We start from the raw sequence: 13,908 nt of genomic DNA on the forward strand, positions 1-13,908 counted from the left end.
GTTGTTGAGGTGGTTCGGACATGTAGAGAGAATGGAGCGAAACAGAATGACTTCAAGAGTGTATCAGTCTGTAGTGGAAGGAAGGCGGGGTAGGGGTCGGCCTAGGAAGGGTTGGAGGGAGGGGGTAAAGGAGGTTTTGTGTGCGAGGGGCTTGGACTTCCAGCAGGCATGCGTGAGCGTGTTTGATAGGAGTGAATGGAGACAAATGGTTTTTAATACTTGACGTGCTGTTGGAGTGTGAGCAAAGTAACATTTATGAAGGGATTCAGGGAAACCGGCAGGCCGGACTTGAGTCCTGGAGATGGGAAGTACAGTGCCTGCACTCTGAAGGAGGGGTGTTAATGTTGCAGTTTAAAAACTGTAGTGTAAAGCACCCTTCTGGCAAGACAGTGATGGAGTGAATGATGGTGAAAGTTTTTCTTTTTCGGGCCACCCTGCCTTGGTGGGAATCGGCCGGTGTGATAATAAAAAAAAAAAATAATAATAATTCTAGCGGCTTCAAATCAAGCGGGAGAAAGCTGGTAGGCCCACATGTGAGAGAATGGGTCTGTGTGGTCAGTGTGCACCACATATAACAAATCCTGCAGCACACATTGCGTAATGAGAAAAAAAAAAAACTGATCGGTTTTTTTGGAATAAAACGCCGACTTTGAGGTGTATTTTCGTATAGTATTTATCGTTGTATTCGCGTTTTCATGGTCTTAGGTGATAAAATGGAAAACATATTACAGAAATAGAGATGATTTTCATTACTTTTACGATGAAAACGACCTTGAAACTGAGCTCAAAGTAGCGGAAATGTTCGATTTTTACCAATGTTCAAGAGTAAATAAATCACACCACACGTCCAATACACGTCAACTGGGGAGTCTAATATTCTTTCACTAGTGCACTGATATTATTTATACCATTTTTACAATAATGCAGTCGTCTGCATAACAGTAAATTTTTTATTTTTTTGTATGAATAAAAAATCAAAATAGAAAGCAATAATAATATAAGAGGGGCCTAGAGATGTGACTAATGAACAGAGCATATGTTATTTTAGTGCCACGAATGTCTACCTTGTTTATTCTGGACCCTATTTTGAAATTGGCATCTTTTTTAGTTTGCATGAAATTGGCCAAATTGCCAATTTCTGACCACCATATTGGGTAGTCCAAATTAGTAAATGGGAGGTTTCTTGTACTCAGCTGATAGATAAAATGGAGTTCTAAAGAAATAGCTATGAGTTTGGTCAACTGGAACAATGGAATTGGCTGAAAATAGGGCTCAAAGTCGGCAAAATCGCCGATACGCATGTCGCCGAGACAGCTAACTTCGCGGGAGCATAATTCCACGAGTTTTCGACCAAATTTCGAACTTTTGGTGTCATTACCATCGGGAAAAGATTCTCTATCATTTCATAAGAAAAAATAATTTTTTTTTTCAAAAATTGAGCGACATAGAATGACAGTTTCAGAGAGGGGCCTGAAACAGTCAAAGGGTTAAACCAAGACAGCAATGCCTAAGCGTACGTAATAAGGCAAATAGATTACTGGGATTTATATCAAGAAGTGTAAGCAACAGAAGTCCAGAGGTCATACTGCAGCTTTATACATCATTAGTAAGGCCTCACCTAGATTATGCAGCTCAGTTCTGGTCTCCATATTACAGAATGGACATAAATTCGTTAGAAAACATTCAGCGTAGGATGACTAAATTAATACATAGCATTAGAAATCTTCCTTATGAAGAAAGATTGAAGACTCTTAAGTTACATTCACTTGTTAGACGAAGAATGAGGGGAGACCTGATCGAAGTGTATAAGTGGAAGATAAGTATTAATAAAGGGGATATTAACCCTTTGACTGTCGCGGCCGTATATATACGTTTGCGAGGTACCGTGTTTGACGTATATATACTCATAAATTCTAGCGGCTTCAAATCAGGCAGGAGAAAGCTAGTAGGCCCACATGTGAGAGAATGGGTCTGTGTGGTCAGTGTGCACCACATAAAAAAAATTCTGGAGCACGCAGTGCATAATGAGAAAAAAAAAACTCCGACCGTTTTTTTTAATTAAAATGCCGACTCTGTGGTCTATTTTCGTATAGTATTTGTGGTTATATTCTCGTTTTCTTGGTCTCATTTGATAGAATGGAAACTATATTATAGAAATGGAGGTAATTTTGATTAATTTTACTATAAAAAGAACCTGGAAATGGAGCACAAAGTACAGGAAATGTTTGATTTTTGCCGATGTTCAAAAGTAAACAAATGATGTCATTGTCCAATAAATGTCCAAATAGCCATTCTAATACGCAGTCATGAATGGGTTGATGTAATTTTTACAATTATTACAGTATTGCAGTAGTCTGCATAACAGTAAATCTTCTATTTTTTGTTTGAATAAAATTTCAAAATAAAAAGCAAGAGTAATATCACAGGGACCTGGAGACATGACTGATGAACAAAGAAAATGTTATTTTAGAGCCAGGAATGTCTGCATTGTTCATTCTGGACCTTATTTTGAAATTGTCGTATTTTTTAATTTTCGTGAAATTGGCCAAATTGCAAATTTCTGACCATGTTATTGGGTAGTTGAAATCGGTAAATGGGTAGTTTCTTGTACTCAATCGATAGAAAAAATAGAGTTCTGAAGAAATAGTTATGAGTTTGATTGACTGGAATAACGGAATTAGCCGAAAATAGGGCTCAAAGTGGGCGAAATTGCCGATTTTTAAATATCGCCGAAGTCGCTAACTTCGCGAGAGCATAATTCCGTCAGTTTTCCATCAAATTTCGTTTTTTTGGTGTCTTTACAATCGGGAAAAGATTCTCTATCATTTCATAAGAAAAAATAATTTTTTTTTTTTCCGAAAATTTTGTGACACCAGAAGCAACTTCAGGATTTGGCCCTTCGACAGTCAAAGGGTTAATAAGGTCTTGAGGATGTCTCTCCAAGAGAGAACCCGCAGTAATGGATTTGAATTAGATAAGTTTAGATTTAGAAAGGACATAGGAAAGTATTGGTTTGGAAATAGGGTAGTTGATGAGTGGAACAGTCTACCTAGTTAGGTTATTGAGGCTGGGACTTTGGGTAGTTTCAAATTTAGGTTGGATAAGTACATGAGTGGGAGGGGTTGGATTTGAGTGGGACTTTCACATCAGAGCTTATTTCTTGGGTGGCATTGAAAATTGGGTTGGGCAAATGTTTTGTTAGTGGGATGAATTGTAAAGGACCTGCCTAGTATGGGCCAACAGGCCTCCTGCAGTGTTCCTCCTTTCTTATGTTCTTATGTAATGCCTCACGTACCTCCACCACACTTACATTCTGTTCTTCTTCACTCCTAAAAGATGGTATACCTCCCTGGCCAGTGCATGAAATTACCGCCTCCCTTTCTTCCTCAACATTTAAAAGTTCCTCAAAATATTCTCGCCATCTACCTAATACCTCCCTTTCCCCATCTACTAATTCCCCTACTCAGTTTTTAACTGACAAATCCATACTTTCCCTAGGCTTTCTTAACTTGTTTAACTCGCTACAAAATTTTTTCTTATTTTCATTAAAATTTCTTGACAGTGCCTCTCACACTCTATCATCTGCTCTCCTTTTGCACTCTCTCACCACTCTCTTCACCTTTCTTTTACTCTCCATATACTCTGCTCTTCTTATAACACTTCTGCTTTGTAAAAACCTCTCATAAGCTACCTTTTTCTCTTTTATCACACCCTTTACTTCATCATTCCACCAGTCACTCCTCTTTCCTCCTGCCCCCACCCTCCTATAACCACAAACTTCTGCCCCACATTCTAATACTGCATTTTTTAAACCATTCCAACCCTCTTCAACCCCCCCACTACTCATCTTTGCACTAGCCCACCTTTCTGCCAATAGGCGCTTGTATCTCACCCGAACTTCCTCCTCCCTTAGTTTATACACTTTCACCTCCCTCTTATTTGTTGTTGCCACCTTCCTCTTTTCTCATCTACCTCTTACTCTAACTGTAGCTACAACTAAATAATGATCCAATATATCAGTTGCCCCTCTATAAACATGCACATCCTGGAGCCTACCCATCAACCTTTCATCCACCAATACATAATCTAACAAACTACTTTCATTACGTGCTACATCATACCTTGTATATTTATTTATCCCCTTTTTCATAAAATATGTATTACTTATTACCAAATTTCTTTGTACACATAATTAAAGGCTAGCCATTTACATTTACCCCTGGCACCCCAAATTTACCTACTACTCCCTCCATAATATTTTTACCCACTTTAGCATTGAAATCCCCAACCACCATTACTCTCACACTTGATTCAAAACTCCCCACGCATTCACTCAACATTTCCCAGAATCTCTCTCTCTCCTCTACACTTCTCTCTTCTCCAGGTGCATACACACTTACTATAACCCACTTTTCACATCCAATCTTTATTTTATTCCACATAATCCTTGAATTTATACATTTGTATTCCCTCTTTTCCTGCCATAGCTTATCCTTCAACATTATTGCTACTCCTTCTTTAGCTCTAACTCTATTTGAAACCCCTGACCTAATCCCATTTATTCCTCTCCATTGAAACTCTCCCACCCCCTTCAGCTTTGTTTCACTTAAAGCCAGGACATCCAGTTTCTTCTCATTCATAACATCCACAATCATCTCTTTCTTACCATTTGCACAACATCCACGCACATTCAGACTTCCCACTTTGACAATTTTCTTCTTCTTATTCTTATATTTATTTAAATTTTGTTGTGAAGACAAATACTAACGTTGCTCGGCCATAGAGGATCTCTGCTACTTTTGGTTGGATAGGCATTAGAGGTTCAGTGCATGATGCATCTCCATGAGGATTAGGAAGAGGAGACGTATTCTGAAAGATAAAATTACATTAATACTTTAATGTAGTAAATAGTTCAATTTAACTACATTTATGAATACAAGACAGTTAAGAACTGCTTAACACTAATGATAACTTTTGTAGTCAAGTCTTTCCGTTACTACTAGACATACAGTGAATATCTTTAACTAGAAATATTGGGACTGGAATGTGTTTTTATTTCATAGCTACTTATATGTATAAGAGTAGTATACTTTAATCCCTTACTGTCAAGTCTACCACAGAGTACTTTAAGTTACCTCAATCCTACCCTGATTACTCTAGCAAGATTAACATGAATAGGGTAACTAATCATAAATTACTATAATGTGACTAATGCAAAAATATCATTGCCCAATTTGTACTTACTTGTTGAGAAGACTGTTGCTTGTGAGAAACATCACATGATCTGATTAACTGTGAAACTACCTGATATAATCGCCCCAATTCAGCATACTGATACTTTATGGCTGGGCCTGGTCCTTCATCTAGCGCCACTAACATGAACATTTCTACCACATTTAACTGAAAAGAAATAATGACCTATGATAGAAGCATACATAAATATTAATACATGATACAAGAGAGAGATGTAACGTAATAGAAAAGCCAACGCTGTAACTTCTGAGGTCTTTAAGACCACAAAAAAGAAATCCTTTATGAGGACTTTGACATGTAGAGATGATATTGAATGGGGGTCATGCAAGTACAAACGGTCAGTACATACTAACTTTCCTTCACACACAGGCTGGATTACAGTGCTTAGCATTTCACCAAAGGCTCACATCAACTGAATAACTCCTTCAGCCAATGCTCGCCTGGCAAATCTAAGTGTCCTTCAGGTATTTCAGAGAGTCTTTCTGGGCACATTATATGACATATCAGGCCCATCCTGGAGTACATAGCACCAGTATGGAACCCCCACCTGAGGAAGCACAGTATGAAACTGAAGTGCAGAAGTACACAACAAGGCTTGTACCCGAGATAAGGGGCACAAGCTTCGAGAGGCTAATGGAACTGAATCTAATGACACTGGAGGATAGAAGAACCAGGGAAAATATAACAAACAAAATTCCCATGACAATTAACAGGATGTAGACAAGGACAGCTGTTTGTGTGGAGAGAAATAAGAACTAGAGATCACAGCTGGAACTTAAAGACACAGATGAGCCACAGGGATGAAAATCAAATTGGTATATAATACCGACAGGTTGGTAGGTAAGACACATAGGCAACAGTTAGGCAACTATATTCCGAAACGTTTCACCTACAGATTGATAATTTAGACACATGTGCAAATCTTGGGTATCTTTATTGAGGAAACGTTTCGCCACACAGTGGCTTCATCAGTCCATACGTAGGAGAAACTTGAAGAACAGGAGGAGAATGAGGTAATCAGTCCCTCAACCTTGAGTCGATGTGTTCAGTCCATCAATCTTGAATAGAATACGGCATATCATCAACATGTCGGTTCTCTGAACCATTCATCTACAAATCTGTCAGACACTGCAACTTCTTGGGATCTTAATACTTAGGAATTCTTCGCTTGCCTAATTCTTGGGCACGACCTACTTCCACATTGAACAAATGTGACACGACCTATGACTGCTGCACCTCTCCTGCCATACGGTTTATAAGCTGCTTCTCCGCTGATATGCCGTATTCTATTCAAGACTGATGGACTGAACACATCGACTCAAGGTTGAGGGACTGATTACCTCATTCTCCTCCTGTTCAAGTTTCTCCTACGTATGGACTGATGAAGCCACTGTGTGGCGAAACGTTTCCTCAATAAAGATACCCAAGATTTGCACATGTGTCTAAATTATCAACATGTCGGTTCTCTGAACCATTCATCTACAAATTCACCTACAGATTGTTTCAGACTATAGAACAGAACTCCTCTCCAGGGTGAGGGACTGACAACCTCAAATCTATGACTTTAAGGGTGATGGACTGATTACATCATCTTCACATCTCTACTGCTCCTGCCTACTTCCTGTACTCGACTGAAGAAGCCTACTGTGTAAGCGAAACATTTCAGAATAAAGTTGCCTAACTGTTGCCTATGTGTCTTACCTACCAGCCACAGGGATGTTAGGAAGTATTTCTTCAGTCTCAGGGTGATTGGAATGTGAAATGATCTCAGTTATACGGTGGAGGCAGGCTCTATATAACAGCAGGTATGATAAAGCTCACAGGGCCAGGAGTCAGTCTGGCAAGAAGCAAGTTGAGAGGCATTGACAGGAACTAAGACTTGACCCCTGCAGCCACATATAGGCGAGTACATATAGGAGTGATGCCTTACTGTCAGTTGTATAAGTACCTCAGGATAAAACACACCACAGATGCATTACAGAATACTTGAGCGCTTTAGTGCATTTATCAACTATTGACAACACTACATTCACATCAAAACAAGAACCACAGCCATCCACCTCACTCCAATAGGGTTACTTCAACCCTTTTCACACACTACCATATCAACAAGCAATGCCAACTAAAATTTGAAATAAATTATTTTAGATTTAACAAGATTTTGTCGAGTTGCATAGCAAATATGGAGATGCCTGAACATAGCCCTATTTTCAAAGATGTTCTTCACATCACTGAGTGCTATTTTAAATTAAATGGAATCTGCTCTTTGAGGGTTGACAGTACAGTAGTACCTTGACTTTCGAGCGCCCCTAGTTACAAGTCTTCTGAGTTATGAACCGTAGCTTGGTCTATTTTTTGCTTTGAGTTGCTAGCCAAAATCCAAGTTATGAGTGAGCTTCAGATACACTGCCACTAGTTGGCGGCATATCTGAAGTCAAATCCAACTCTGTACCCAGTGGAATGTCAGATACTTCGTCCCATCCCACATGGTCTTCCAAGACATAACTGGAAGGATAATACTCTCACACTAATCCCAGATTGTAGCGAGGCACCTCGTCCCTTGTTTGGTATTGTATAAATCCGGGGAAGAGGTAATCTCCATTTCAACACTCAGAGGTTTTCCAGAAACATTAAGATGAGTGGAGTAGTGAGAGTGGTGGGTGTGGTAGTGAGGGTGGTAGTGGAGTAGAGATGGTGGTGGATGGAGTAGTAGTAATGGTGGGTAGAGCAGATATGGTGATGGTGGTGGGTGGAGTAGTGAGAGTGGTGGATGGAGTAGTGATGGTGGTGGGTAGAGTAGTGATGGTGGTGGGTGGAGTAGTGATGGTGGTGGGTGGACTTGTGAGGGTGGTGGGTGGTAGAGATAATGGTGGGTGAAGCAGATATGGTGATGGGTGGAGTAGTGAGGGTAGTGGGTGTAGCAGAGATGGTGGTGGGTGGAGCAGTGAGGGTGGTGGATGGAGTAGTGACAATGGTGGGTGGAGAAGATATGGTGGTGGGTGGAGTGAAGGTGGTGGGTGGAGTAGAGATGGTGGTGGGTGGAGTAGAGATGGTGGGTGGAGTAGAGATGGTGATGGGTGGAGTAGAGATGGTGATGGGTGGAGTAGTGGTGGTGGTGGGTGGAGTAGTGATGGTGGTGGATGGAGTAGTGATGGTGGTGGGTGGAGTAGTGATGTTGGTGGGTGGAGTAGTGATGTTGGTGGGTAGAGTAGTGATGTTGGTGGGTAGAGTAGTGATGTTGGTGGGTAGAGTAGTGATGTTGGTGGGTAGAGTAGTGATGTTGGTGGGTAGAGTAGTGATGGTGGTGTAGTAGTGATGGTGGTGTAGTAGTGATGGTGGTGTAGTAGTGATGGTGGTGTAGTAGTGATGGTGGTGTAGTAGTGATGGTGGTATAGTAGTGATGGTGGTATAGTAGTGATAATGGTGGGTGGAGTAGATATGGAGGTGGGTGGAGTAGTGAGGGTTGTGGGTGTAGCAGAGATGGTGGGTGGAGTAGTGAAGGTGGTGGGTGGAGTAGATGATGGTGGGTGGAGTAGTGAAGGCGGTGGGCAGAGTAGTGAAGGCGGTGGGCAGAGTAGTGAAGGCGGTGGGCAGAGTAGTGAAGGTGGTGGGCAGAGTAGTGAAGGTGGTGGGCAGAGTAGTGAAGGTGGTGGGCAGAGTAGTGAAGGTGGTGGGCAGAGTAGTGAAGGTGGTGGGCAGAGTACAGATGGTGGTGGGTGGAGTAGATATGGTGGTGGGTGGAGTAGATATGGTGGTGGGTGGAGTAGATATGGTGGTGGGAGTAGATATGGTGGTGGGTGGAGTACATATGGAGGTGGGTGGAGTACATATGGTGGTGGGTGGAGTACATATGGTGGTGGGTGGAGTACATATGGTGGTGGGTGGAGTACATATGGTGGTGGGTGGAGTACATATGGTGGTGGGTGGAGTACATACAGAGGTGGGTGGAGTACATACAGAGGTGGGTGGAGTACATATGGTGGTGGGTGGAGTAGTGAGGGTGGTGATCCCCAAAGTAAATACACTTTATAAAACCAGTTTATTTCTTTACATTCTCTTTTACGTTTTTATACAATATTTCTTATTTATAAATACACTTTTCTTATTTAATCCTCTGATTGTCGCAAGCCCATTTCTGAAACTGTCATTCTGTCGCAAAATACTTGGGGGGAAGGAATCTTCTCATGAAATGATAAGAGAATCTTTTCCCGGTGTCAATGATACCAAAAGTACGAAATTTGATGGAAAGCTCATGGAATTATGCTCTCGCAAAGTTAGTGATCTCGGCAACATATAAACATCGGCGATTTCGCCGAATGCGAGCCCTATTTTTGGCCAATTCCTTTGTTCCAGTTGACCAAATTTATAGCCATTTCTTTATAACTCCATTTGTTCTATCAACTGAGTACAAGGAACCCCCATTTACTGATTTCAACCAACAAGTAAAGTGGTCAGAAATTGGCAATTTGTTCAATTTCACGCAAGTGAAAAAAGATGCCAATTACAAAATAGGGTACAGAATAAAAAATGAAGACATTCCTGGTGCTAAAATAGCATTTTTTCTGTTCATTAGTCACATCTCCAGGCCCCTCTTGTTTCTATTTTGAATTTTTATTCACACAAAAAATAGAAGATTTACTGTTAGGCAGACTACTGCATTATTGTAAAAATAGAATAAATAACATCACTGCACTTGTGAAAGAACATTAGACTCACCAGTTGACATGTATTGGACATGTGGCGTGATTTGTTTACTCTTGAACATTGGCAAAAATCGAACATTTCTGCTATTTTGAGCTCAATTTCAAGGTCGATTTCCATCATGAAACTCATAAAAATCATCTCTATTTCTGTAATATGTTTTCCATTCTATCAAATGAGACCAAGAAAACGAGAATACAACCATAAATACTGTATGAAAATACACCTCAAATTCAGCATTTTAATCCAAAAACAGTTGGAGTTTTTTTTCTCATTGTGCACTGCTTGCTGTAGGTTGGTAGACAGCAACCACCCAGGGAGGTACTACCGTCCTGCCAAGTGAGTGTAAGACGAAAGCCTGTAATTGTTTTACATGATGGTAGGATTGCTGGTGTCTTTTGTCTGTCTCATAAATATGCAAGATTACAGGTATGTCTTGCTACTTCTACTTACACTTAGGTCACACTACACATACATGTACACGTTTATTTATACACACTCATCTGAGTTTTCTTTGATTTTATCTTAATACTTCTTGGTCTTATTACTTTTCCTTTTATATCCATGGGGAAGTGGAATAAGAATATTTCCTCCATAAGCCATGCGTGTTGTAAAAGTCAACTAAAATGCCAGGAACAATGGGCTAGTAACACCTTTTCCTGTAAAGATTACTAAAAAGAATAAGAAGAAGAAAATTGTCAAAGTGGGAAGTCTGAATGTGCATGGATGTTGTGCAAATGATAAGAAAGAGATGCTTGTGGATGTTATGAATGAGAAGAAACTGGATGTCCTGGCTTTAAGTGAAACAAAGCTGAAGGGGGTGGGAGAGTTTCAATGGAGAGGAATAAATGGGATTAGGTCAGGGGTTTCAAATAGAGTTAGAGCTAAAGAAGGAGTAGCAATAATGTTGAAGGATAAGCTAAGGCAGGAAAAGAGGGACTACAAATGTATAAATTCAAGGATTATGTGGAGTAAAATAAAGATTGGATGTGAAAAGTGGGTTATAGTAAGCGTGTATGCACCTGGAGAAGAGAGAAGTGTAGAGGAGAGAGAGTGATTCTGGGAAATGTTGAGTGAATGCGTAGGGAGTTTTTAATCAAGTGTGAGAGTAATGGTGGTTGGGGATTTCAATGCTAAAGTGGGTAAATATGTTATGGAGGGAGTAGTAGGTAAATTTGGGGTGCCAGGGGTAAATGTAAATGGGGAGCCTTTAATTGAGCTCTGTGTAGAAAGAAATTTGGTAATAAGTAATAAATATTTTATGAAAAAGAGGATAAATAAATATACAAGGTATGATGTAGCACATAATGAAAGTAGTTTGTTAGATTATGTATTGGTGGATAAAAGGTTGATGGGAAGGCTCCAGGATGTACATGTTTATAGAGGGGCAACTGATATATCGGATCATTATTTAGTTGTAGCTACAGTTAGAGTAAGAGGTAGATGGGAAAAGAGGAAGGTGGCAACAACAAGTAAGAGGGAGGTGAAAGTGTATAAACTAAGGGAGGAGGAAGTTCGGGCGAGATATAAGCGACTAATGGCAGAAAGGTGGGCTAGTGCAAAGATGAGTAGTGGGGGGGTTGAAGAGGGTTGGAATAGTTTTAAAAATGCAGTATTAGAATGTGGGGCAGAAGTTTGTGGTTATAGGAGGGTGGGGGCAGGAGGAAAGAAGAGTGATTGGTGGAATGATGAAGTAAAAGGTGTGATAAAAGAGAAAAAGGTAGCTTATGAGAGGTTTTTACAAAGCAGACGTGTTATAAGAAGAACAGAGTATATGGAGAGTAAAAGAAAGGTGAAGAGAGTGGTGAGAGAGTGCAAAAGGAGAGCAGATGAAAGAGTGGGAGAGGCACTGTCAAGAAATTTTAATGAAAATAAGAAAAAATTTTGGAGCGAGTTAAACAAGTTAAGAAAGCCTAGGGAAAGTATGGATTTGTCAGTTAAAAACAGAGTAGGGGAGTTAGTAGATGGGGAGAGGGAGGTATTAGGTAGATGGCGAGAATATTTTGAGGAACTTTTAAATGTTGAGGAAGAAAGGGAGGCGGTAATTTCATGCACTGGCCAGGGAGGTATACCATCTTTTAGGAGTGAAGAAGAGCAGAATGTAAGTGTGGTGGAGGTACGCGAGGCATTATGTAGAATGAAAGGGGGTAAAGCAGCTGGAACTGATGGGATCATGACAGAAATGTTAAAAGCAGGGGGGGATATAGTGTTGGAGTGGTTGGTATTTTTGTTTAATAAATGTATGAAAGAGGGGAAGGTACCTAGGGATTGGCAGAGAGCATGTATAGTCCCTTTATATAAAGGGAAAGGGGACAAAAGAGATTGTAAAAATTATAGAGGAATAAGTTTACTGAGTATACCAGGAAAAGTATACGGTAGGGTTATAATTGAAAGAATTAGAGGTAAGACAGAATGTAGGATTGCGGATGAGCAGGGAGGCTTCAGAGTGGGTAGGGGATGTGTAGATCAAGTGTTTACATTGAAGCATATATGTGAACAGTATTTAGATAAAGGTAGGGAAGTTTTTATTGCATTTATGGATTTAGAAAAGGCATATGATAGAGTGGATAGAGGAGCAATGTGGCAGATGTTGCAAGTATATGGAATAGGTGGTAAGTTACTAAATGCTGCTAAGAGTTTTTATGAGGATAGTGAGGCTCAGGTTAGGGTGTGTAGAAGAGAGGGAAAATACTTCCCGGTTAAAGTAGGTCTTAGACAGTTATGTGTAATGTCACCAAGGTTGTTTAATATATTTATAGATGGGGTTGTAAAAGAAGTAAATGCTAGGGTGTTCAGGAGAGGGATGGGATTAAATTATGAGGAATCAAATTCAAAATGGGAATTGACAGTTACTTTTTGCTGATGATACTGTGCTTATGGGAGATTCTAAAGAAAAATTGCAAAGGTTAGTGGATGAGTTTGAGAATGTGTGTAAAGGTAGAAAGTTGAAAGTGAACATAGAAAAGAGTAAGGTGATGAGGCTATCAAATGATTTAGATAAAGAAAAATTGGATATCAAATTGGGGAGGAGGAGTATGGAAGAAGTGAATGTTTTCAGATACTTGGGAGTTGACGTGTTGGCGGATGGGTTTATGAAGGATGAGGTTAATCATAGAATTGATGAGAGAAAAAAGGTGAGTGGTGCATTGAGGTATATGTGGAGTCAAAAAACGTTATCTATGGAGGCAAAGAAGGGAATATATGAAAGTATAGTAGTACCAACACTCTTATATGGATGTGAAGCTTGGGTGGTAAATGCAGCAGCGACGAGATGGTTGGAGGCAGTGGAGATGTCCTGTCTAAGGGCAATGTGTGGTGTAAATATTATGCAGAAAATTCGGAGTGTGGAAATTAGGAGGTGTGGAGTTAATAAAAGCATTAGTCAGAGGGCAGAAGAGGGGTTGTTGAGGTGGTTTGGTCATTTAGAGAGAATGGATCAAAGTAGAATGACATGGAAAGCATATAAATCTATAGGGGAAGGAAGGAGGGGTAGGGGTCGTCCTTGAAAGGGTTGGAAAGAGAGGGTAAAGGTTTTGTGGGCAAGGGGCTTGGACTTCCCGCAAGCGTGCATGAGCGTGTTAGAAAGGAGTGAATGGAGACGAATGATACTTGGGACCTGACGAACTGTTGGAGTGTGAGCAGGGTAATATTTAGTGAAGAGATTCAGGGAAACCGGCATGCCGGACTTGAGTCCTGGAGATGGGAAGTACAGTGCCTGCACTCTGAAGGAGGGGTGTTAATGTTGCAGTTTAAAAACTGTATGTAAAGCACCCTTCTGGCAAGACAGTGATGGAGTGAATGATGGTGAAAGTTTTTCTTTTTCGGGCCACCCTGCCTTGGTGGGAATCGGCCAGTGTGATAATAAAATAAAAAATATTCAGGGAAACCGGTTATTTTCATATAGTCGGACTTGAGTCCTGGAAATGGGAAGTACAATGCCTGCACTTTAAAGGA

The 13,908-nt window shown here is 40.4% G+C and overlaps 1 protein-coding gene across 4 annotated transcripts in view; it reads right to left on the reverse strand.

Annotated features, from left to right (window-relative positions):
• faf (ubiquitin carboxyl-terminal hydrolase-like faf) overlaps positions 1 to 13,908 on the reverse strand; it is a 264,269-nt gene that overhangs the window by 38,002 nt on the left and 212,359 nt on the right. For all 4 annotated transcript variants that reach the window (XM_070093596.1, XM_070093595.1, XM_070093594.1 and 1 more), the window contains exons 45-46: positions 5,245 to 5,400; positions 4,769 to 4,869 (exon numbers count right to left, since the gene is read on the reverse strand). In XM_070093596.1, coding sequence (XP_069949697.1) covers positions 4,769 to 4,869; positions 5,245 to 5,400 — 257 coding nt within the window. The remainder of the gene's footprint in view (positions 1 to 4,768; positions 4,870 to 5,244; positions 5,401 to 13,908) is intronic.

This window comes from Cherax quadricarinatus, chromosome 43 (genome assembly GCF_038502225.1).
Source record: "Cherax quadricarinatus isolate ZL_2023a chromosome 43, ASM3850222v1, whole genome shotgun sequence".
In the NCBI taxonomy this organism is placed as follows: Eukaryota; Metazoa; Arthropoda; class Malacostraca; order Decapoda; family Parastacidae; genus Cherax; species Cherax quadricarinatus.